General features: G+C 32.5%; 2 protein-coding genes and 1 long non-coding RNA gene across 4 annotated transcripts; 2 read left to right on the top strand and 1 right to left on the bottom strand.

The window, feature by feature from the left end:
• Positions 1-36: 36 nt before the first annotated feature.
• LOC123671276 (protein quiver) lies at positions 37-26,153 on the bottom strand. 2 transcript variants are annotated; one of them, XM_045605023.1, is made up of 4 exons: positions 8,247-8,692; positions 8,131-8,178; positions 5,345-5,491; positions 37-3,179 (listed from the first exon to the last, which is right to left on the bottom strand). In XM_045605023.1, the coding sequence occupies exons 1-4, from the start codon at positions 8,272-8,274 to the stop codon at positions 2,968-2,970; spliced, it is 435 nt and encodes a 144-aa protein (XP_045460979.1). In that variant the 5' UTR covers positions 8,275-8,692; the 3' UTR covers positions 37-2,967. The 2 variants fall into 2 exon arrangements, with proteins under 2 accessions (XP_045460979.1, XP_045460978.1); XM_045605022.1 differs by lacking the exons at positions 8,131-8,178; positions 8,247-8,692 and adding an exon at positions 25,930-26,153.
• LOC123671278 lies at positions 10,568-14,999 on the top strand. The gene is made up of 2 exons (XR_006746072.1): positions 10,568-11,802; positions 14,748-14,999. It is a non-coding gene; the product is annotated as an uncharacterized LOC123671278 (long non-coding RNA).
• Positions 19,534-23,271, top strand: LOC123671274. The gene is made up of 2 exons (XM_045605021.1): positions 19,534-20,106; positions 22,184-23,271. The coding sequence occupies exons 1-2, from the start codon at positions 19,968-19,970 to the stop codon at positions 23,005-23,007; spliced, it is 963 nt and encodes a 320-aa protein (XP_045460977.1). The 5' UTR covers positions 19,534-19,967; the 3' UTR covers positions 23,008-23,271.
• Positions 26,154-26,529: the final 376 nt, after the last annotated feature.

Genomic DNA, 26,529 nt, shown 5'->3' with positions numbered 1-26,529 from the left:
CACATAAAGTAAACATTATAAATGAAATTTTTCCTATTAATAAGTCATAAATTTATTGGATATTATTACAATAAATAACAATGAAATTTTTCTTATATGTTCTTTTTTTAGTTTACACAGTAAATTCTTCTTACACAGATTTGAAGAAATTGATTGCAGACGAAATCATGTTGGATATTTCGAATCAACCAATTTCGTAACATAAATAACATGTACAGTAATGTAAATAGCGTTATGGCCTCATTTCTTCTGTGAGGAAGAAATATGTCTGTCTGAAATCCATGCCATTTCATTTCATTCTCTAAGTGCGAACATTGCATCTCTAGATGTTGCATTTCATGCTTTCATCTCTAGGGTTGCATGCTGTCAAATTCCCCCCACAACAGGAAACTTCAAAATACCTTTTCATTTAATTTTTTCTATAACTACGTGACTCTAAGTTGTGAAAACATGCAAAGTGGTTGATGATTCTACATTCTATTTCAATTTTATGTTTAGTGTCCGATGTGTAATTCTGTAAATAATAATAAACACACCTAGAGACTTAAGTTGAAAGTTTGGATCACTTAACAGAACTAATTTTCTGTCTAAAATAATAATGTTAATTTCAAAATGCTCAGTCGAAAAATATTCATTACATGTTATTCTTGAAAAATTTGTATGTATGTTTAATTTTCATTCAAATGAATTTATTCAATAGGTATAAATGTAGTGAATCACTTTTCGACCAAATACATGCAACCATGAAACATTACTGAAATTTTCTCTAACAGAAAATTTCAAACACAATTATTCATGCTGAAACAAATTCAAATTCTTATTCTAATTTACAGTTTGATGGCTCTTGACTGTAGATAGGTACTTTATCAACCCAATTTAAACTATGTCTTCCTTTAAGACTTATGACATAACTTGTCTAATTCATAATACAATTCCTGTATTTCAATTCAATTTAAAAATTAAAATGAGAAATAATTATTTTGTATATTCTGTCGAACCTTATGAAAAATGTTAAAACTTGAATCAAGTTAAATTGAGCAAATGTATTTAATTACAGATATATTATTTATATTTGTGCCATTCCCCCTAAAACATTGAATTATTCAATAACATAAAAGAAATTATATTAAATTGAATCATTATAGTTTTGTTTATACAGAAAGTTCACAATTGGTTCAGAACTAATTACATAAATCTCAAATTCAAGTATAACTCCAATAGGAATTATTTAACTTATAATATCAAGTGCTTATTCAATAACAAATAAAATATTCATTAAAATTTTGGACATAAAAGATGTTATGTAATTCATACACAAATTGTACTAATGTAAGTGATATTAAACGTTCTTTCTTTTGAAACTAGTTCCGTAATAAATTGAATAACTATGAATGATTTGACAGGGGTGTTCCCAAGTTTTGTCTATACATTTTTGCAATTCATGTCGTTATAGTATTTTGGAACGTGATAGAACTCTCAAAAACCATGCTGGAATAAACGTAGCTTCTTTTTATATTGATATCATTGTTACTATGCTTCGAAGAAAAGAGATTGTTAGAGTAGAACCGCATTTAAATTGGGTAATCCGTATTTAAATATAAACTGACTTACAGCAACAGCTGAACCACTTAGAAAACTTTTCTCAGCAGGAGTATTCACATTTTTATTTGTTTTATAATTTCAAACGCGTAGTTTTGGTTTATCTAACAGAACATTTGAATACATTCAGAAATCAACCTTTCTACCGTGGGATCAATTTTTTAGATCTGATATGTCTTCCCTTATACTTTCAATTGAGAAGAAGGTTAAAAACGTTTGTACCTATAGGTACTTCGGATATCAAACTGGATAAATTCAATTGAATTATGAGATTGTGGGAATTTTGTATTTAATTCATACGCTCATGAAGGTTTTGCAATGTTTCTTGTTTTGAATCTAACTATAAGTAGCGTAAGCAACAATTTTGAACATCATTAAACTTTTATTATATTTATATAACTTCCGTGTTTATGCAGATGACCAGAAATAACTATCTACTTGATTGGAATTTGAAATCAAATATTTGATTCACTCCAGTCTATATTATGAGTTTACACAGAAAACTTTTCATTACTGAAGTAGGTAAGAACTACGTGAACGAAAGCTGAAAGATTTGAGCTGAAAAGTGGTCAATTATTTTTCAATGAAAATACCTTACAAGATGTCAAATATTATCAAACGCCACAGGTAGATATAATATATATTTTTCACTGAGAAACTTATTTTTAACAATTATTCTGGGAATGTTAAGTTTATTCGTAGAATGTCTAGGAAAGAGTTGATCGTTGAATATTTGATTGTTTATTTCTTGTAGAAACCAAACTTAAATATTAAATTTATGTCTTCCACCAAAGGGTAATTTTTTGAATGAAGGGAATCTTCGATTTTCAAATATGATACTGCTTATGGTAAACTTGATCTTTTCTCCTTAAGAGTATTATTATTCAAGATATTTAAAAAAATGCTGTCGTAGAAAATGAAGTAAAAAAGTGATAAACAAATGATTTGTTCATCTATTACAACTATTGATGTTAACTCCTTACGATTAAAACTTTAAAGTTTTACCCTGTATTTAAGGCGAATGAGTTCTTTCGTCTTGCCTAATAATTATATTGATTAGATATTGGATCAAATATTGACAGTGGTCTCTACTTCTTGCCGAAAATGAACAAATCATCGTTCTTTTCCACCATAAATGTATGCATTTTCACTTACAACTCGAGGTTATTGAATTATAAAAATATTTCCAACTAGACACGATTTTACATTTTCTTAATCGTAAGTTTATTTATATTTTTTTTCAAAATTAAATTTCTTTCTTCATACCTACTCGAGGTAAAATGGCGATTCTTTATAAATTATCTTTAAACATGAGGTGGTGTTCACGATTTCTTATTGCCATTTGAAGCAAATACTACGATCTGACTATCATGGTCTAACTAGCATGCACAGGCTTACAACCAGAACTACTAGATTCAGGCAGGAAAAAGGTGTGACTTGTTTTGGGCTAGAATTGCACATGTCTTCCTCGCAAAAGCACATGTGACCAGTCCCGCTACTTTCCATCATGCACACATGATCAACCATAAATAGGTTTATCTGAAGCTGGGATGTGCAAGTCCTTCTGACCACTTCGTAAGCTGAAAAAAAAGAACCAAGCTCAGATTTTCATATTATTCTGGAGCAATCAGAAGCTTCAAACATCTGAACATTTTATCAAGCGTAGGAATACTGAAGAGCTACGTTGAAGGCTCATATTGTCCACGATAAGTGCTTTGCTTTGCGAGCCATAGTCATCAACCTCTCAACTAATGCACAAAACGGCAACATTGGTAGGCAGAATGTTTGTTCAATACAACTCAAGTCAAATATCTAGGAATAACCGTAGATAGCAAGCTTCTATGGAACAAGCATATTGGGGTTACTGCTGCCAAATCAACAAAGGCCTTGATGGCATACAGAAGACTGACTAGTAAGAAGTAAGGGATGTGATCCAAAAATACTACGATGGATGCACGTCATGATTTTGAAACCGATAGTAATTTAAGGTGCAATAGTCTGGCATGCCAAATTGAGTAAGCACGAAGAGAGCCCTCTATAGAATACTAAGGTAGCCTGGAGCTATGAGAACTTGACCTACTACGGCATTGGAGATCATTATAGATCTTACACCTCAATTGAAACTGTCGAGGTAGTTACCGGTAATGAAAGAATGACAAATCAGAGAGCCTGGTCTTGTCTAACCAATTATATACCATCAGCAGACCTTCCCAGTTACGAGATGATAACGAAAACCTATGCTACTAAGTAGGAAAGAAGATTGGATAAGGGAGACCACAATCACAGCTCTCAAAAATAATACCATAAAATGGTACAAAAACGGTTCTGAAACCACGACGAGGGCTAGCACAAAATGCTCATTATCTTTAGACCGCAGTCCAAGTATCTTTCAGGCAGAAGTACTTGCCACCGAAAGATGTGTGGAAATGAACCTAGTTAGTATCTATTTATTATTCTTCGAGCCAAGCTGCAAACAGAGAATTGAGCTCATAGGTATATCATTGATTCTAAAATGGTATTGGAACTCAACGAATAGTAAAGAATAACAAGGTCTGTCCAGTCTGGGTTCTCTGTCACTCAGGGATTGAAGGAAATGAAGTTTCATTCTGTAGTATAGTATGTTCTTACAAAAATTTTTCGTACCGTATGGGTCAGCAGATTTGCAGGCTTTGTGGAACGGAAGTAGAAACAGCTGATCACATGGTATGCAAATGATCGGGGTTCACTGACCTAAGAACCACTTATATGTGGAAGTCGGTCCTGGATACAGCCAAGGCTTCTAAGGATTTTGTTGGTTTTATAAACAGTCTCGTCGACCCGTTTGGATTTTAAGAATGGTTAGAGTTAAGAATAGGAATTCATGCCTTGGCTTGATATTCAAGCTACTTGGCTCAAGCTCAAGCCAAGTAGCTTGAGCTTGACTTGAAATTAACTCAAATTCAAGTCAAGTAGTAGTTCTTCAATGTTATTAGGTCGAGTAATTAATAAATAAATACTCGACTTGACATTAAAAAACTACTACTTGACTTGACTTTGTGTTGATTTCAAGTCAAGCTCAAACCAAGTAGCTTGAATATCAAGCCAAGCCGAGAATTCTTAGTTAAGAACAAAATAACCATGGGTTCGCAGATAACAGAAGGCCAACCGAGCCGCAACAACCTCAAATAATTAATAATAATACCTAAAAGAAAGAGTTTCAAGAATAGGTAAAAATCGAAAGAGAAACAAAAAGTTTCTTCGAACATATGGTGCTGCAAAATCTAAGGAGATTCTAGATTTTTGCGAAAATTTACATCCTCACTGAATTCCTTACAGGACAATGTCACGCCAGAAAGCAGTTCAAGAGTATCAGTCCATCAGAAAACGACAAGTGCAGATTCCATAGGGTGGAGGAAGAAACTTCGGATCACCTGGTGATTGCTAGTCAACGCAAAAAATGCTATGGACAAGAGACTTGTAGAAGTGAGAAAGTAATCAGTGCTTTCCAGTAAGGGAGGGCTAGCTGTAGTCTACGAAGACTAATGTCCAGAATAGCTTCGATGGGAGCACAATAGACCGTAAAGACACTTCCATTGTCAGAATAATTTTATTTTTCCTCAAGAGATCAAAGTATTTCGAACAACAACAAAATTGTTACAACAACAAAACATAATCATTGTTTCAATTACTTTGTGAAATTTGAGTGTGATGGTGTATACTGTATGTATACGAATCTGAGCTTTATTATAGATATAGAAGTTCTTACGTGATTTTGAGTTTCTGACCATCTTGACGCAGCATCCATTGCAGGTCATCAAGGGGGGTAAATCCCTAGGCAGGGCAGTATAGTTGAAAGGGTCCTTGCATCTGATATCTGACCAACTATCGCATTCATAGCAGTAAATTTTCCGGGCTGAAAATTCATTCAATCAGATCAAGATAATATTACAAATCGAAGAGACTAATTAGGGAATATTCTATCTAGGTATTAGTAGAAGTTTCATGAGTTAAGATGAGGATTTGTGGGGATATGCAAGGAACTACTTGAAATTACGCATAATAGATGCAATTCCTCGTAATAGGTCATATCCTCAACTTAGCAATTTTATCATAAAGAGCAGTTATAAGACATAAAAATTATAATGGTTATTAGGTTCTGTGCTGTTGACTACCAGTTAATAAATTGAACTGCCCATTACTCACTGTTATATATCCCCATTCTGGAGTATAATATACAAAGGGTCTTTGTGAAAATCGAGAAAGGACACTTTCGTTTGAAAAAAAATTAGGTGATCTTTCGGATGTATGAATTTTACTCTAGTTACCCACCATTTTGGAGAGTCAATCTGTATAAATGACAATTATTCTACACGAAAAATAATGAATTGGAAGATGGACAACGACATATAATGGAGTTTATTTTTTTATTTTAGTAAATAAACAAAATACATCACTGAGTTATAAAACAATATTACCTGTATGTGATATGAAATACAATATAAATTCTTATGATTCATTATTTCCTATAATGAAACGGAAAAAAATTAATCGCCTTCAAAATTGTACTTCTGGGTTTCATCAAATATGAAAATCGACTGTAATCGGCCATTTACATCTTTTGTCATAAACTATCAGAGCTTGTTGACTTCGAACACGATCGGAGAATTGAATTTTGTTTTCTGACATTATCAGGAGAGTGAGTCTTAAGTTAATTGTCTGCTTCTCATTTCTTTTATTCGTCTTCCTCTATTTTTCATTCAGAATTTCCGGAAAGGAAATTTCATTCCTTATTATATTATAATTATATAATTTATTATTAATCTTTCATTGAAGGGTCTTCATTTTGACTATAGTTATCTGATTTTCAGAATTCTTTAGTTGTATCTTTTTTTTCACCCATGTAGATACGTAAGGGTGCGTTTTAGTACTTTATCATTATGTTCCAAGCTATTTTCTACAATGGTTACGATTGAATAATTATCTTTTAACATTATGCAATGTAATGTGTTATGAAAATTTCCATCTAGTTTCAAATTCATTGTTAGTTGTACTTTTAGGTAAGTAAATGCTTGTATAGATAGAGGTACAAATGCAATTTTTTTCTCAACTTCAAATTGCTCTTTCTTTTTTGCTTCGAAGAAATATGTTTGTATTCAGCACAAACCACCTTCTTGATAAATGAGAGTGTTCCATTCAAAAGAAGTTTTTTTGAGATTAATTTGATTAATTTTTATCTGACATGCTGCAAAAGCTATTAATCAACATAATACGTATAGTAAAAAAGATAAAAGAAGTATATAAAGAGAAAATTGGAGATGACAAATTATTTACTAATTTGAAAATTTTCTTTATTGCTGGTCTATTATTTACAATAAAGCAACTTGGAAATAGTGAAGGGTAAAGTTAAGAGATTTCTCAGTTAGTGAGCATTTGAAATTGTACACAATAGAGCCTATATAAACTGTGATTAAAAAAAAACAATTACAAGAATTCTCTATGATCATTTGTAACGAATACCGAAAAAAAATTAAATGGAATAATTTTCATAACATTATTTCTAATACCTACAGTGTGTTTAGAAAAAGGTTTGCCCGTTGCTCAAATAGGTAGAATTGAGGGAAGAATACTGAAGAAAAAATTGGGTTTTTTCAGTAAAATTTTCGAATCATCCGAACTTAAGATGAAGGAAGAATGTATACACACATTTTTTCGATGTTAAACATTCAATTTGAATATTTTGAAAAACTGACATATCGCATGAGATTAATTATTTTTATTTTCGCTCTCAGGGCGCTAAATTAATGGTTCTTGAGACGTAGGTTTAAATTTTTAGGGTTGAATTTTCTATTGAAAATTTTATAGCAATTTGAATATAATTTAATTCATTCATTCGCTACACAAGTCTGATTGGGTGAAATTCACACTATGTATGATTTTCGGAATAATTTGATTTGGAAATTTGCCTATTATAAAAGACAAATACTTATTAATTGAAATCAAAAACAATTATGTATTTCATTCTAATGCTAAAGTTATTGAATGAACAGGAGGATCACAAAGAGAAAATCGAAATATAATCGAGTGGAAGCATGAAATATTTCATGCTTGTATGCGGATTGCGTTGAAAAAATTTTCACTGAACAAATCCATCCCATTTCTCAGTGCCCCAACTGATGTAGCCTCGGGGCCACCTTTTTTTTTTAAACACCCTGTATAAAAACCCAATCATATAATGTATTATTCGAAACAAACCGAAATGAACATCAAACAACAAATTGTTTGTTTTATAGAATCAATGAATTATTAATTTAGATTATTCAGTTGATATAGAAGAATTAGAAAAAGTCAACAATGAGACCAATTTTTATTGATCGGATTCCTTAGAGTCTCAGAATAGTTTTATAATGAGTGACGAAAATATAATGATCAACCAGGATAGAATCATTAAATTTTTCTGAGAATCTCAAAAATTTGATTGATTTTGATCATCACAGGAGATCACCACTAGAATATGAGAGTAAAACGAAATCACATTAATAAAAAATCACTTACTCTGACACTCGGCTTCAACATAGACGACGAATATTAAAAACAAAATAGCTGCAATAAAAACATCACTGAGTACACTGACATAAGATCTCACACATCAATTCGACTCGATTTATTACCTATCAAGAATAAGATACACTTTAACATAATGTTTATACAGTTGATTTCGAAGTCATTATTCTACTACCGGCCAGTATCTACATGAAGATTTCAATTTCCTCTAATTGAGTAATGATATGTCCACATTCCTCAAGATGAACCTCAATATTTCATCTCCTCAAAATCATGCTTGTAAAATTGACTCTTTGGAGGAATAAATTCAACATATACCGCTTCTGCGGCATCTCTTCTCCTAGCTATTGATCTTTGCGCAGTTCCCCCACCATTCTAAAACGAAACCTTTCAAATGATGAAATGTGCCGTTTATTTTCAGTCGTGGATTAACAGAAACAGAATCAGAACAGTGGCTTTTGAGTGTTTCGACCGCAAATACAATTCTATTTCTTCGAGCGATGATACCGAACTTGAATGATTTTTTTCAGGTGATATCACCGGGTATCCCCGACACATCTGCATTGGGCGCAGGCGTTTGATGCGCACATAAATTAGAGACATAATTTCGGAACGATTTGAAATTTCGACACTCCAACAAACACTCTAAGTTTCAATCAAGGAAGTTTATAAATGTTTGTTTCTAAGCATAATGCAGGGTGTAGCTAAATTAGAGGTACACAAGAAATTGAAAGATTCCTTGGATAATTCTAAAAAAGGAAATTGCTCTAACACAGGTTTTGTTTTTGAGATGCAATGTGTTGTAGTCCTATTTTTCTTGGGATGATTATACAAGTTTATCGAATCTTTATTGATCTTCGCTACAGATTGGGCGAAAAGTATCAAAACTTAAAATTAGTTCATTCATCACAGCTTAATAGTAAAATCTTTATAATAATTTAAATTATTATATAAAGATTACTGGAGACTTGTTTGAAATTTGTTTCTCGAAATCGGTAGCACATACGTCAAAAGTACAAGAATCCAAAAAGTGTAGTAGGTACTAGATCAAAGATTTTTTTTCATTTTCCTAATAAACAACCAGTAGTTCTCACAAAAAAGTTCAGGAGGAAAGAAGGGGAGCATTGTTCTCTGTTCCAGAAGGAAATATCACCCAACACATTCATTTTGCATTCAAAATCAGCATATCACATGATGAAAACTTCGAATTGAAATATTTATGCCAAATTTAAGTTGAATATCTTGTGAAGGGAATGTGGGAAAAACAAACTTTAACGCCCTGTATCTCGAAAACGAATCGTTTGGGGGCCCATGTTCATAGAGATGTTTGTCTTGAAATGATCCTATGAATCTGACATTTTCTGTTTTATACCTCCATTTTAGGAACACCTTATATAAAACGCATTTGAAATAGATCTTCTTTTATGGAGTTATTCTGCATTAAAAAATAATGATAGCTTCCTATATAATATTTGTTCGGAAATGCTTCATATTCCAATATACAGGGTGTTAAAGTTACCGACTATTTATTTTTCGCCTCCAATAATAATAATGAACTTTATTTCCACAAATAGCTGAGTCAAGTCATGCACGCATGCATATCCTGCTCAACTCAACCAAAAAAAAATTCATTATTATTTACTTAAAGGCGTTCTATGTTCACTATTTCAAAAAGAAAAAAAACACACAGGACTATATTGTAAGTATCTAAAGCTTCTTCCAAAATACTTGTTTTATGAATTGGTCTCAAGTTTTTGAAAGGAAAAAAAGGTGCTTCAGTTTTGCGAACTGTTAATGCAAAATTTTCAGCATTTTGTAATAAATTTTAATAATTTCAATGTTGAAGCGTGTAGATATCATTTCCTTTTCAATAATGGCGTAATTTTTACTTGTCGAATGTCGAAAGATATGAAAGCTTCAAAAATGACAACTACCTAGAAAAAGGCTTAGTCAAAATTAAACCTCTTATTGGAAAAACCCGTACATCATTAGGAACTATCCAATAGTATAATTGGCTGCGATGAATAGAGATGTTTAATATTTTTTGCATATTTTTTGTGACCCATACGGAAAAACGACATTCGAGACTTCTTGTCACAAATTGAACGAAAATTTAAAAATGATTTTCAATTTGGAATAACTCATTGTCTTTTCATTTTATCTCGTGAAATAGGGGATTTGCACAATCAAACGCATATTCTCAATTGCTTGTCAAAAAATGCGCAATAATTATCTCTTGAAACCCACTGAATTTTTATGAATATCTCGCTCGGTTTTAGAGCAATAAATAAATTGTCAGCATTTGCGAACAAAAATTAAATAAATTTTATTATTTCTTCAGTCAAAATCACACACTAAGGTTAGTCGGTTTATCTGGTTTACAAAATACAAATAAAATTTGTTTGGAGCGGCAAAATGATTTCTTCTATGATTTTTTTTTCTAGCTTTCTGATATTTGAAGATTGTTTCAATGTGGTTCTGACATGAACCTCTAATGTTGCAATTGTCTCCTTTTCCTTCGCTATGAGGACTTAGTGTTCGAGAAAAATTGAGTAAAAAGCGTTTGATCAACAGTTGAATCAAATTTGTAGGTAAGTAATAAATAAATAATTAATAATAATTGTGATAAGTCAGTGAAAATTAAAATAAGGTAGTAAGAACCGAATACAAAAATAAAAAATTATCTAATATTTCTTCTGCACAAAATCGACGGAAATGAGATAGATAAGTATATATAAAATAAGAATTACAACTTCGTTAAAGCTTTATGCATATAAAATTCAAATATAATATTGATAAAACTGCGAGGAAGGCACTAATGTGAAAAACTTTTGAGCGCTCGTTCCTTCATACGTCGATTGCACTCTTGCAAACCATGGAATAGGTAATAGAATAGGTATTATGCGGTTGCCAAGAGTGAAATTGGCGCATGAATGAATGAGCGCTGTAAAAATTCCTGACTCCACATCACTGCGCTTTCACTCACTTGAATGATTCAAGATATTCTTGTAGGAAATAATAAACCTCAGTGTGAAATTTGCATCGTTTTTCGAAATGATTCCTCATCTAGATCCGCGGTTCTGAAGGAGTTTAGCCATAGCAAAAAATACAAAGGATTTTATTCTCTCTCTGTTCATAAAAACAAGCATTTATTTCTGGGCAATTTGAGGTGAAGAGTTGATTATTTTCTCGAATATCTTTGTTTGCCAAAAAAACTATTGGCAATGAAATTAATACTATGACCTAGAGATGATGCTGTGCCAAACAGAGAACAGAATTGTGAATTTTATAGCGAGAACAAGCGCTTTTATCTTGATTTTCATTACAGCTCATTCGTCAACGTTTAATTTGAGTAGTTACAAAACTAATAATTAGAAGTATAAGTAGCGTATTATGTTACCTTAAAATTCAAACACCCAGGAGTATATTTGATTTTTTTCTCAATTTTTGTGTATAGGACGAATATAACTGAATAAATTAGGGAGTGGGGCTGGAAGTTTCCGGGGTAAGGTGTTCCGATGGTAATAACTTTGTAACGAAAAAAGATGGCAAGATATGCAAAACATGCTTCTAAAGCACCAAGTGGAGCGCCAATTTGGCAGTAATTTTTATTACTCTTGACGGTGGTGGAATGGCTGTGTGCACGTGCTCTCGAAACGTCACGTAAGTGTCAGTTTTCACGTTCGAACTATTTTGTCTATCTTTGATAATTATAAACCTATTCATGGGTAAATTTCCCAAATTGTAGTTACGTAAGTAAGGAATCTTATTGCTTGAGTATTGTTTAAATTGATTTTGTTAGTTTGCCGGTATGTCAGTCTTCGTATATAAAACTAATTTGGGGTCATAAGTTCCTTTCTGGAGGGGCTGGTTATTCCTCGGAACAACTAACACCAATCGACTTTAAATCGTATCTAAAATTCTCATGACACATTTTTATTTTATTCTTGAGATCTGAAACTAAAAGACAGAGAGGTAAAACCTCCGAGACAATTGTTACATAAAGCTGCCTCTGCTGTTATCAACGACGGAAAACCTGTTAAAACTGTAGCAAGAGAAATTGAAATTTCCGCATGAACTTACATCAACTTCTAGAGAACGACGATTACGAAAAAAGGCTATTTAACTAGACTCTCCAGAAAAACATTATGGACTGAAGAACATGCAAAAAAAAGACAAAACAGATGAAGACATTAAAAAGACTGAAACAGAAAAAACCAAGATACAAGAAAAATAAATGGCAAAGGTAAGGGGAAAGGTGAAGGAGATTATCAGTATCAAGAAAAAGCAAAAGGCAAGATAGCGAGAGTGACATTGGTAATGATTTGGAATGGTATCTATTGCAAAATTTTTATGATTCATATTCAAATTCTCCATCAAGAGACCAGTGGATATAATGTACCATACCATGTGTAAAAATTAGGCTCCTACCAAATATTTAGATGGAAATAATAAAGTTATTTATATGTGTCCTAATTATTGTGAATGATGAAAAAGATTGCTGATGAATAGAAATGGAGATTTCCAAAGTTAATTACAACTGGAGGACTGCTGACTAAAGATTAGTTTCAATTGAAATTTACCTGAATTGAAAGTTCATCTAGAAGTAACCAGCTATGTTTTTTATTTTGAAATTGTATATTCAAATTTGATAATATTTGTAGATGCTATGGACTTCAATTTTATTTTAACTAAAAAAAAAAGGTTTAGTTCAGTTCTGCATGAAATAACCTGGGGTTTGAATGCTCCGCTCCGAAATTTTACATACATTTGCTTCTGTAAAAAAAACTATTGAGATATCAGTAAAAGCGACTATAATATTTCTGAAAACGATAAATATCCGTACGAGATTATCCCCTGTTGAAAATGAATTCCTTCGTTTTCATGATAAAATTTAGTATTTTTTGAAAATCGGAACTTCCAGCCCCGCTCTCCCTTATTATATTCTTTGTCACGTTACACTATCTGTGTAAACCATAAGAATAACGCAAAAAATCATGACAAAGGTCTGTCCAATTATACTCTCATCTCATTTGGAACAGGCTAATAATAATAATTATTTATGTCCGTTATTCAATAAATCGAAATAGCAATGTTCGAAAAACTGGACATTCTTATTCCATTGTCAGTATTATTACGCGAAAGATGAGCATGAAAACGAAACAAATATTCTTTTTGTTTAGTCTCATTATCAACGCGGCTTTGAGCCACCCAATAATAGGTAAGTTCGTATTTCTATAAACATTTCCTCATTTTGTTAGTTTATAGTATAATATTTGATCCGAAAATTCGAAAACTTTGGACCTATTTTGAAAAGAGTATAATGGTACAAAAATAATCAGCTGGAATCATACGAAAAACAAAGAAAAAACCGTGGTTGAATGATAGTAAGATGGTAATGATGATGTAATAATAAAAATAAATTAATGGATACATTAGGACACTAAAATGTGCAGGTATTGAGGACAAGCCAGATAAAATTACAGTACAGGTAAAAATAAATAATTATTCTTGTTCTTGAAATCTTAGGAAACAGAAACAAAGTCTTTTACACAATAGAGGCATTTCAAAATAGAAATACCTCGATTATTGAATTCGTATTCATTTAATAATTTCATATGAGGCGGCAAATGTTTTCCAAATAGTTTCACTATATTTAGTGCTGGCAAGTCGGTCCCTTGAGATGTAATATCATGTGTGAGAAAGAAATCCGAAAAGAACAGAGAGCGACAATATATTCCTCTCTTCCCTTCCAAAAATGGAGTAAACAAAAGGAGAGTACATCCACTACTTCTGCAAATCTTCTCTGGCCTCTCCATCATTTTCGTCGTTTGTAGCAGAGATTCTACTAGACCGAATCATTTTGAAAATGTCTACTTGTACCCCCTTGCCTCAAAGCGATGATGGAATGGTCCAAATGACCGCATCATAGTATCTTTGTTAAAATTATTGAAATTCAATTTGGTACCTCGTATTATATATCTATAATATCAAGATGTATGGTTGCCAGTTCTAAGCAATACGGTATTTGAGAAATATGAATGATATATCATGGTTCATATCGAATAGAACGATCCGAATAACTCTTTTTTATCTCATAATAGCTCTAGAGAACGAAAATTATATGATAAATAGCTGTAAATGAGGCTATAATAAATATAGATGGGGGCATTATGTGGTAAGCCAAAAAAAATTATTAATAAAGATAAGACCAGCTCAAATTGAAATCCATATAAATGCAAAAATAATTAAGTACATTCACATGGAATAGTCCAGATAGCTCAGGACAGGACAGCATGGAGGAACATGAAAGAGGCCTACGTCCAGGAGTGGATAAGGGAAGGCTGACGAAGAAGAAGAAGACATGGAATAGTGAGTCATTGTAATGAATACGAATAGTACAGGTCCCAAGCATATATTTTGATTATTCGATAAGATCCACAATTAAGATCCACATGTATCCACATTGCATATTGCAGCTGACTGAATACAACTATAATCGTGCTGAAAATTCTGGATTGAACTGATTTTAACTAACAATTCATCGAATTATGTTCTGTTTTTATTTCAGTTAGATTTAATATTTATATAGGTATGTATTCTTCCAGATAACTCGCCTCATGTTAGGATGAAGAGGCTTACTTGTGATGTGCTAAGTTTCACTGCTGGAGGATTTCAGTTGAACAATTCGCTTTGCGCAGTGAACTGCATCAGACTTGGAAATTTAGGAGGTTACTGCGATAAGGGAACATGCTTCTGTAAAGGATACAATGGACAAAAGTAATTCGATGATCATAATTTTTCACAATGTGTTCCTCTCTTGGTCAATACAATAAAGTGCCCTCATTGAACATCGGTAATTTACTGAAGTTTTGATATAATGTTTTGATGTTTTTTATCCCGATTTCACTCGGCTTCTTTGAATCATCTCTGTAGCTTGGAGTACCTGCATAGGTTTTGTTAATGTGTTACGTTTCAAATTATTTTCCAAATGAATGGATTTTCAAAAGTGCAGCTAGCGGCTTCAATGCAGTAGTGGAGAAGGGTTTGAGTTTGGAAAAGAAGTTTTGGGCAGTCAGGTGGTTTCTAAAATCACTTAAGCTATTGTAAATTAGGTATAAACATACCAAAATAAGATATTTTCGGGAATAGAACCAAAATGAAGAGTTTTAAAAAAAATTAATATATTCTTCGGAATGAAAAAATATAATATTGGGTCATTTTTGTTCAGTAAAAAAACATTCTAGGTTGCCTAAGGGGCTTTTGTTTGATTATCGGCAATCACTTACAAAGTTAGTTGATAATAAATTTAGATAATTAGGTGCGTGATTCTATATTAAACAAAGGTATATACATCCAGATTCTGGTCTCAGATGTCCAAAGAGGTATGATTTATGTTCCAAGCAGGAATCCAGCACAGGAAATTCTTCTAGTTACTAGTAGCCAATTTGATGGCCTTATAGCTCGAAAGCTTGCTGATTTCAGATAGAAGGCTTGGATTCTAGACTACTAAACTACATGATTCTATCAGAAAAAAATTAACCCTATATTTTTGGAAATTTACAACACTCACATTGACACCAAATTAATATTTTCAATATTGTGCATCCGCCAAAAATAGCCCTGTCGCATACAGCAGCACTACATGGTAAGATAAGAGAATCCAATCCCGCAAATGCTGAATCCTGTAAATGCAGGATCCCTCCGAAATTCTGCGGTATCAAAATTGCGGGATCTGCGGGAATAAATATTAAAATTGCGTATTAGACCATAGAAGTGCAAACGTCTTTTGAAACGTCCCAGATGATTTTTACTGTGAATCAAAATTGTGAACCTTCAACCTCTCTCGGATTTTATTGAATTATTGTACACCAAAGTATTTTCCGAGTGAAATCATACTCAAAATATTCAGATATAGATTCTAGTATGGCTTCTGAATCAGATTCAGGTGAAGAAAGCGAATCGAGGTATTCCAACATTTGAAACAAGTATTGAACTGTTTCAGCCGTTACTATTTGCCACTTGATCATGATTAAAACAAGTTTTTATCACTACTAAGTTTTTACAACCAATTAAATTGAAAAAACAATTTAGGGATTACATTGTGTAACCGCAGTTTCGAACTTATTCTAGTTCGTCTTCAGACACTGTGAAGTGAAGATTCTACAAATTGTACAGAGCATTTATGTTAAAACAGGTACAAAAAAAGGTACTTGGGAACACTCAGGGAAGATGCTATAAAATTCGGTAGATAGCAAACACTTTTGACCGTTATCTAACTACCAGGATTGATTTGAAAGCATTGAACATTTAAGAATTAACAGAGTTCTGTTTGTTCGTTCATAATTTCAAAACTATTTCTGTTCCATAATTTATATATTTCAATGGATTCTGAATAGTTTAGTTTCCTGCCTTTTGATTCTACATGTACTATTTTCATATTATCAATTGTAGGGAAAGGATGATTATTATCTAAACAATGTGTTGCAAAGGTGGAGAGTCGCTTATTTTAGGTGGAATCTATTCGATGTTCAGTAAATCTAGTTTTGAATGAACGTCCTGTTTGTCCTTAATATTTCATATTGCAAGTTGAACATGTTAACTCATAAACTCCTGACTTACAACGACAATGACAATTCAAATGTAAATTTCTTGGGAAGAGATAATTGGCACACAAGATACATTTCTTTATGTAGCTTAGGTCGAATGTTCTTCCTCAATATATGCTCATAAAATTTTGTTTTATTTTAAAATTCATTAAAGTTTGTAATTGTTGTTACCTACTTCTGAATAAACTTTCTTCCTTCTTTCTTACTTGTATTTGGAGTTGAGTCTTAGGCATTGAACAACAACGATGACATTTTATTTGTTGGTTTGAAGGTAATATTCAATTTTAATTTAATTGGTAGTAAAAACTTAGTAGTATTAAAAACTTGTTTTAATTTAAAACAAGAATTCAAGTAAACTAATTGAACCAATACAATTTCTCTTCTATTTAGTTGCACACAAAATTCCCACCCAGATTTGAGATCTACTTGAGGTCATAAACCGAAAGGACTGATTCACAAATCACCACAACCCCAGACCTTCAATACAAAGAATACCCAAACCGATCCCAGCTATTCTATCTCTCAATAAGCGAACGAAAATGGGAGTTATTTTTTACCCAAGTGCAGTACCTATCTAGCAATGTCTGGCATCAGGGCTGCGTCACAATATGTACCCGGGCCTAGCCCGGCCGCATTACATCAAGGGCGTAGATCGTTTTTTTTTCCTGGGGGTGGTAATCGAAAAACTTTTTTTTAAGACAACGTTTACTCATATCTGTAATATGAGAAATGAAGGTTTGATAACGAAGTTTGATCCAAAAATTACACGGAATAATTGCATTTTTTTGATTCGATTGTTCATACCATTCGATTGTTCCTAAATTGGAGGAGAAAAATGAAAAATTCCTTGAATAATTTTAAAAATAGAATGTCGTATACATGGGCCCGCAAATGCTTTGTTTTCGAGATACAGGGTGTTTCTTGCAGTCCTACTGTTTGGTGAAGCATATAATAGTTTATCGAATTTTTATTGATCTTCTCTACATATTGGGTAAATAAGTATAATATATCCAAAATCTCTTGGAGGAAGCTGAATATTTCGATTACACAAAGGTTGTCCAAATTACCAGAAATTCCTTTGGGGCCAGTGGATTTATTGTTTAACAATACTTTACAATAAACATCGGTATTTAGCGGATAGCGGTATCCATTTCAAAGGGATATCTATGGCCAAGCTATTTTATGGACTAGTTCAAGTGACTTTGGATATACTATACCAAAACTTACAATTAATTATTTATTCATCACGGCTCACTGGATCTTATAATAATTTGAATTTTCCTGAGTATTACTGAAGAATTATTTGAAAAGAGCCGCCTAGAAACTATAATAAGTATAATAATATAAGTATAATACTGGACCACAGTTTCTTTTTCTGAACTACCAGTGGTTCACAAAAAAAAATATTCTGGGAAAGAAGCGGGTCACCGTTTTCTGTTCCAGAAAATAATATTAATCAACAGATTTATTTTTCATTCAAAATTAGCTTAGCACATGATGAAAACTTCGAATTGAAATATTTATGACAGATTTAAGTTGAATATCTTGTGAAGGGAAGGGGTTATGAGGAAAAACTTGAACTTCAACATTTTCATCTCGAAAAAAAATGGTTTCCGGACCCATGTTATAGGACTGTATTTCTTAAAATGATCCGAGGTATCTGTCATTTTCGTTTGTAACTCCAATTCAGTAACACCCTGTTACTGTATAGTAAATTCAAAACTGATGTCTTTACAAATAAACTGCAATTTGAATGAAATACATTAAATTGTAAAACACAGCACAGACAATTTTTCGATTCGAATAACTCTGTTCATTTCTTTGATAACTGCAGTATTAAATCGCATCAGTGGCGTACCCAAGGCGGAGATAAGGGCGATATATCACCCCCAGGAGGAATATCCATCAACGCTGAAAAATTGAAACAATTAATTCATCAAATAGCGATTGAAAAAAGGCTTGATCTGTCGTCGGCCAAATAATTTTGTAAATACGATATACAGAGTCCTGCAATAGTGCGTTAGGATTCCATAGCTGCCAAACCAGACGTTTTAAGAATTTAGTTGTCGAACATTCCCTTTGTACTTTCAATTAGGTTATTATTATTATTAAAAAAAAAACAAAAAAATTCTGCATCTCTGGAAATTATTTTCTGATATACAGGGTATTTCCAAATAAAATTATTCAACAAATGAGTGATTTTTTTAAATGGAACACCCCTTATATTAATGCGTATTTGCAATTCTCTTCAATACCTCTATCATGATGCAAAATATTAGGGATATTTTTCCAACGGTACGGATCGTATAAAAAAAAAAACTTATTATGCAGGTTGTCCGTTATCAATGTCCAAATATAAAGAATTTAAAATTGTTTTTTCTCGAGTTTTTCAAATGTAACACCCTGTTTTTTTTTCATGATGATGTACACAGTTTAAAACATTACAGTTTTTCACAAGTAACCTTAGGATTTTTTTTACTCCTGTGTCCAGTAGACACGAAAAATGACATTTCAACCAAAAATTTCAAGAATAATGAACATAATAACTAACGGATATTTCGAATGAGTCTCACAATGAAACCAAACTGAATGACCAATTCTTGAAAAACTTTCAAACCCTTCCAAAATCATAATCCTTGAAGTTCAACATGAAAATGATAATATTTGACCGAATAAGTAACATATACATAGGTATTATTGGTAACTTGTGTATTTTGACGATTACACAGGTTCATCGGCACCAAAAAAAATTATTATTCATGGAATCGTTCATAATTCATATGATTTTTATGTCGGAGCAGTGCCACATAAACTGTTTTTAAGTATTGATCAAAATATTGTTATTCAGAGCTCAAAGTGATTTCCGAACACAATGAAATACAATCTGAAAACACGAAAGGACACGAAGGAAACGGATAACCATTTTTTTTTGTCTCTAAGTCTTTATCCCTCCCGAAAGCTTGTGTCTGGGCACGCCACTGCATCGCATATCGAAGCACATGTGCAGTAAAAAGAAAATGACTGTGTCGAACGCAGCTGTAATGCGAGGGATCGTACAGTTGTTGTGATCTGTGAAGCTGAATAGGTGGGCGCAAAACTAACGCACTGGGTGACAAGCGGCATTTTGGGTATTGCTGGAGGTAGATTCGACACGGAACTTGTCGAAGGAACACAAAGGAAGTGCCAGTGGCTATCGACGGAAGTATAATTACAATCAAAATGGGAATGGAAGAGAAATTGATTGAGGCAGTGCGTGGTTATCCATGTCTGTATGACACTACAAATCCTTATTATATAAGGACGAAATATAAACAGGAGATCTGGGGTAATATTGCAAATAAGCTGAACTTAGAAAACGGTAAGTTCGAAATTTATCAAAAAAACGATCTCTGTCCGGTTGAAATCAAGATGCATAGATCTCAAGATTTTCTCACGATTTAAATTCAGTGTCATTAGACGATTTCAATTGTAAAGGGTGTGTTTTTTTAGAGCCATAGAACTTTAAATTGCAATAAAACAACGATGGATTATTCGATTGACATGAATTTTATTTATCCGCAAGATAATCTTGTGGCATTACATTTCAAATATGATTTCTGGCATATGACCGCCACGGCTGGCTCGGATGTAGTCCAATCTGGACGTCCAATTTTCGATGACTTTTTCCAACATTTGTGGCCGTATATCGGCAATAACACGGCGCATTATGTCTTCCAAATGGTCAAGGGTTTGTGGCTTATTCGCATAGACCAATGACTTTACATAGCCCCACAGAAAGTAGTCTAGCGGTGTTAAATCACAAGATCTTGGAGGCCAATTCACAGGTCCAAAACGTGAAATTAGGTGGTCACCAAACGTGTCTTTCAATAAATCGATTATGGCACGAGCTGTGTTACATGTTGCGCCGTCTTGTTGGAACCACAGCTCCTGGACATCATGGTTGTTCAATTCAGGAATGAAAAAGTTTGTAATCATGGCTCTATACCGATCACCATTGACTGTTACGTTCTGACCATTATCGTTTTTGAAGAAGTACGGACCAATGATTCCACCAGCCCTTAAAGCGCATCAAACAGTCAGTTTTTCTGGATGTAACGGTGTTTCGAGATACACTTGAGGATTAGCTCCACTCCAAATGCGGCAGTTTTGTTTGTTGACTTAGCCATTCAAACAGAAGTGCGCTTCATCGCTAAACAAAATTCGCTTATGAAAATCGGGAACAACGGCAATTTCATTTTGCACTATTTGCAAGCGTTGTTCAGGCGTGAGTCTATTCATAATGAATTGCCAAACCAAACTGAGAATAAATCACTTGACAGCTGTTAAATCGGTCGCCATCTTGAACAGTAATGCCAACTCAAAGTTATATACCTCGAAAAAACATCCTTTAGTTTCTCTTTGAATCGGTTGGGATCATAGATCTATAATAACATGGACTTGCCCTCACGTGGTTTCTACTCGCATCGCTTTGCAAACTATCAAAGAGAGAGAGGTGTTGTGAAGGATGGAGTTAATAATGGAAAAACTTGCGAATTTACTATAGGAATAACGCGTTTTAATTTTTTTTTTAGGAGAAATATTGAGTTTTTCAAATGAGATGATTATTGAGATAGCTAAATGGATATGGGTTTAAAGAGTTTCTGATTTTTTTAATGAGAAATATTGAGTTACTTTTTTTGGTAAACTACTGGTAGTTAAGAAAAATTTAAAAAGAAAGTCTGGTCCAGTACTACACTTTTTTGTTTCTTTTTGATTTCTTTTCGTTCCTTGTCAAACAATTCTTCAGTAATCCTCAGGAAAATTCGAATTATTATTAGATCCAGTGAGCTGTGATGAATAAATAATTGATTATAAGTTTTGGCTCAATCTGTAGGGAAAATTAGTAAAGATTCAAAAGATTATAAACATCACAAAAAAGTAGGTCTACAAGAATCACCCTGTATCTCCAAAACAAAGCGTTTGCGGGCCCATGTAAAGGGCATTCTATTCTTAAGGTTATTCAAGGAATTTCTCATTTTTCTTCGTACCTCCATTTTCGGAACACCCTGTATAAAGTAAGAATTTTCGAATCGTTAATCAAAAAATGCTAACATTTCGAGTAATTTTCGGTTCAAACTTCGTTATCAAATCATTCTTTCTCACATTATAGTTACGAGTAAACGTTGTTGTCAAAACATTTTTCTTTTGATTCACAATTTTGGATAGGTTCTGTTCTACACCTCTTCCTGTATCTAAATGCAATACTTCTGTAGCTATCACAAGTTGCCAAATTCCTGAAACAAAAAATTATTTACTCGAATTCCAATTTCAAATGAGTCTTTTAATATCTACTTCTTGAATGAATAAATTGGTAATATTTTGAAGATTCAACAATGCACCTACTCAGGTACAGCATATTATAAAGATCGAATGAATGATTTTTATCTCTGTCTTAGGAAATGACGCCAAATATGCATGGTCGAAACTTAGGAATAACCACAGAGATTCCTTGAGGCGACAAAAACGTTACTTAAGAAGTGGTGCATCGGCAAAACATCTTAAATCATGGAAGTTTCAATCGCAGATGGAGTTTCTAATAAAGTACATGGTCAATGAGAAAGATGAAACTAATTTCACCATCGAGGACGAAGAACCTCCAACGGAGCCATTGAATAAACCAGAAAATTTGGAAATCATAGAGAATGAACCAGAAAATTTTGAAATTACAGAGATTAAATCAGAAAATTTGGATATTACAGAGAATAAACCAGAAGATTTGGAAATTACAGAGCTGTCCCAAGTAAGCATGGATAACGTAGAAAGGACATCTGATGCACCGGCAACCGATCAAAATGAATATTCAACACCTCTCAAAAAAACAAACAGAAAAAGAAATAAAACGGATATTGAAGAGTTGCTGCATAAAACTCTCGAACAGAGAGAACAGAGGTCGAAGGAACGGAGGGAAGAGAGAAAACAATTGGTAGAAAAAATGGGGCATAAGGACAGCCTTGACTTATTTTTTATGTCTATGTGTGAGATGACAAAAAAACTGCCTGTAGCATCTCAGCATTTCATTAAAAATAGTTTATTTGTGACAGTTTCACAGGAGGAAGCACGAGTGCTGAGCTTTCCTCGAACAATCTTCCCAACGCAACCCTATTTTCCTGGAGACATGAGCACAAGACCATCATATCCTCAGCAATCGACAGTCCAGTCGAGTAGGTCTCACATGTCTTCTGCTTCGACTTCACAATTCCACTCCGATGATTCAAATTAATTTATCTTCTTTTATATTTTATGTTTCATACAACTCATGTTTTTATGTTCATTATGTATTATTTTCGTTTTGTTTTTCAGTTTATATGATTCATGTTCTATGTTCATTATTATCATTCATTATCTATTATTTATCATTTTTGTTTCAGTTTAATACATATATTCCTTTGTTTGAAATTACAAGTAAGATTTTGTAATTTCACCGTTTTCAAAGATATTGTTCTAAAATGTAAAGAATTTCAGAACATTATATACCTACGTTTGTTGTTCAAAAAATTCAGAGTGTCCTGATTTTAACGTTCAGTATACATTCCTACCATTATACAGTATAGGTACAAATTTTTTTCATTTATAGTTTCGACTTTCAACCCCGCCGCTGAATTTTAATTACAAAGTTTTTTTATTGATATTTCTAATTTTTTCTTGACAATTCGACATATTATTTCACATTGAAAGAGGATCAATTAAACATAGTGGAAAATTTGCAACGTTTTTTGTGATTCCACTGTTATTCATACAATCACATGTTTTTTAATTTTATTCTGTAAATTTATTTGAGAAAAATCCTTGAGCATTATATCATTCGGAGTAAATATTAGGTTGAATCAAGGTATGCAGTTAAACCACAGTATAGAAACACATGGTTTCTAAACTGTGGTTAAACTACTTGATTCAAAAAAACTCCGCTTCTATATAGCTGCACACAAAATTCCCACCCAGATGTGAGACCTTCTTGAGATCATAAACCGGAATGACTGATTTACAACAACCCCAGAGCTTTAATATAAAGAACACCGAAACCGATCTATCAATACGCACACGCGAATGCGAGGTATTTTTACCAAGTGCAGTATCTAGCAATATCTCGCATTAGGTCTGCGTCCCAATATGCGCCAGGGCTTACTGTCACAACTGCGTTCCATTGAGACATAAGTAAACCAGTGTTAATAGAAAGCTGATGTCATTAATATACAGGGTGTTTTACCATAAACCGTAAAAACCTATTCATAGTCCTGTAAATTACAGGAGAAACATTTTTGCTTTATGGCAAATATCTTTTCTGTCTTCGAGATGCTGGGTCTTCAACGTCATTTTGATTTTATGCAATATTTTGTTGAATGTTTCAAACTTTCAAACCAGGGGAGATAGACAAAATCTGATACCCCATTCTCGGTTTCTTTTTCTGAGACTAACTAACAAGGGTAGTATTCATTTTTGACCACCTTCTTTTGTTTTCGAGTTATAAGCGAGAATTAGATAAATTCCGATATCAACAAAAAATTATATCTCCGTATTTTTACGTAGAATCCAATGGCGTGCTCATCTTTTCAGAGGGTTTTTAATCACGAAGCTATAACATAAAGTTATGTTTTTTCAAATGGGAACACTAGATTTCTGTGCCATTTTTTGAAAACTAAATTTTCCTAATTTAAAAAATATAACATGGTATGGCTTGTATTAATATATAAATAATAAAAAATGGTTCTGGTTGAGCTATCAACACGAAATATTGAAAGTAGCTTGATATGATTATTTTTTATATATCTACACAAAATAACAACCCTTTCGGACTTTCTTTTCCAATATGCTTCTTGAATTTCCTATGTTTCTGATGATGCGTTCAGCTTGAAATTATGTAGCTCAAAATAGTGATTTCAATATTAACATTCGAAATCTCGAAACCGTTTTGTGACCACCAAATAATGAAAAATTATTTCGGTCATTAATGTTATGAACTCTTCAGTTTTGAAATTTCACCTATCCTAGTATTCCTAGTGTCCAGAATTATATTGCTCATATAAATTTTAGTAAGAATTCTTCAAAAATAATATGCTAGTTATAGACAGGATGTAGATATTGATGATATTATCGTATTGAATAGAAAAAGTGCATTTTAATAATTAAAAAACAAAACTCAGACATGTTGGATCAGGGCGAATTAATAAAAATAATAAGCATCAAATCGATTGTCTAAATTATTAGAACCGAAAAAAGATCGTATGTGATGTACTTCAAAATTTATTTATTTGAGTTAATTGAAACCAATACTCGATAATTGTTAATTGCAACCATCAACAAAAATAATTCAATAAATAAATTGATAAAGAAATTATCCTAATGGTTTGTTCTTCGAGATATAAAATAAATTACACATCAGTCAGATTGTTCATCGCAGTTTTCGGCTCTTTAGGTATATCTTTTCTAATCGCATAATTCTGTTCTAAAAAGATGACTTTCGACTATATTAGTAATGTCAATTAAGATTGATCAAACGGATACAAGTAAAAGTATACGGATACCGATAGTCATAAGAAACAAAGAGAAATTTCGAATTCGGATCAGTTTTCTGATTATTTGACGAATTACTTGAAAAAACATATATTTCACACGAATATTCAAGAATTTGTTTCAATATCAAAGAATCAATACAGCATTTCATTCTCCAAAATAAAATTTGAATCATTATTGTATTGCAACATTCTCTTCGTCATGTGATGAAAATATATATTTTCTGAAAACACTACACTATTCAAAACATAAAACATTAAAAAAACACTGACATGAAGTTAGAAGCTTTTGAGCGCCAAAAACACCAATGGAGAAATTTAGTACTCAAATATGGTAGATACGAGGGTAGATACTGTATTACTCATCTGACTTGCTCGATAAAATAATTCTTGAAATACAAAGTAATAAATGATAAAATAATTTTCGAGAACTAGCTACATATTATTTGATAGAGTAAAAAAATAGTTTAGAATTCAGACATAAAATAATCATTTTTAGTGCTAATTATCAGAAATAATGAATCATTACCTTTATATTTTTAGTAGAATTGAAAGTTAGTCTAAAGGTATTGCTCCAGTTCTTCAGTAATTTCAAGAAATTTTACAGAAAAAATGAACCAATTATGACTACTTACAATCACATGCAGGTGGTGTGAAAATATTCGAAACTTGAGTCGAATTGATCTCTACTTTAGTTTCATTGAGAGTCACATTTTTCTCACACACTATAGATTCAATGAAACATTGTGTTATAAGAAGAAATATCCACATTCGGCGATACATTTAGGAAGAAGGCTAATAAACTGACGCTTATTTATATTCGATGAAACTCGAATAGAAGAATAGATAGTTGAGATCTTCTCAAAATTTCGACGAGAAATCTTATCGCATAAGAGATGTTTACGTTTTCCTTTATCAATAATAATATTTTATAAAGTTGAACCAAGATCAGTTCCTGTTCACGTTTCTTTTGACATTCCATGTGAGCATTCCTACAAGTGAAATCCAAGCCTAATATCTGAAACTAAATTTTTCCGAAATAGCTAGAAAATGTTTAAATGATGTACAAAAGTAAATGATATTTCGACGCAATTTCACTTGAAAAAATACATGTTCCTTCCAAAAACATAGTCCTTTAAGAAAAATGACTAAAAAAAGTCGAGCACTATAGAGTTATTATTAGATTAGATGAGATATTAAGAGTTAGAATATTAAGTCAATTAAAGAGTCCTGTC

Source organism: Harmonia axyridis, chromosome 1 (assembly GCF_914767665.1).
Source record: "Harmonia axyridis chromosome 1, icHarAxyr1.1, whole genome shotgun sequence".
NCBI classification, from domain to species: domain Eukaryota; kingdom Metazoa; phylum Arthropoda; class Insecta; order Coleoptera; family Coccinellidae; genus Harmonia; species Harmonia axyridis.
This window is presented reverse-complemented; position numbering and strand designations above follow the sequence as displayed.

Bases quoted from the DNA above. Each gene is read 5' to 3' on its own strand.
- LOC123671276 (XM_045605022.1), bottom strand. From the start codon at position 26,077: ATGTATCGCCGAATGTGGATATTTCTTCTTATAACACAATGTTTCATT. The intron at 5,492-25,929 runs GTAAGTAGTCAT...ATGAATTTTCAG, and splicing joins CACACCACCTGCATGTGATT to CCCGGAAAATTTACTGCTAT. The intron at 3,180-5,344 runs GTAAGAACTTCT...CTTTTTTTTCAG, and splicing joins GGTCAGAAACTCAAAATCAC to CTTACGAAGTGGTCAGAAGG.
- LOC123671274 (XM_045605021.1), top strand. From the start codon at position 19,968: ATGGGAATGGAAGAGAAATTGATTGAGGCAGTGCGTGGTTATCCATGT. The intron at 20,107-22,183 runs GTAAGTTCGAAA...TCTCTGTCTTAG, and splicing joins TAAGCTGAACTTAGAAAACG to GAAATGACGCCAAATATGCA.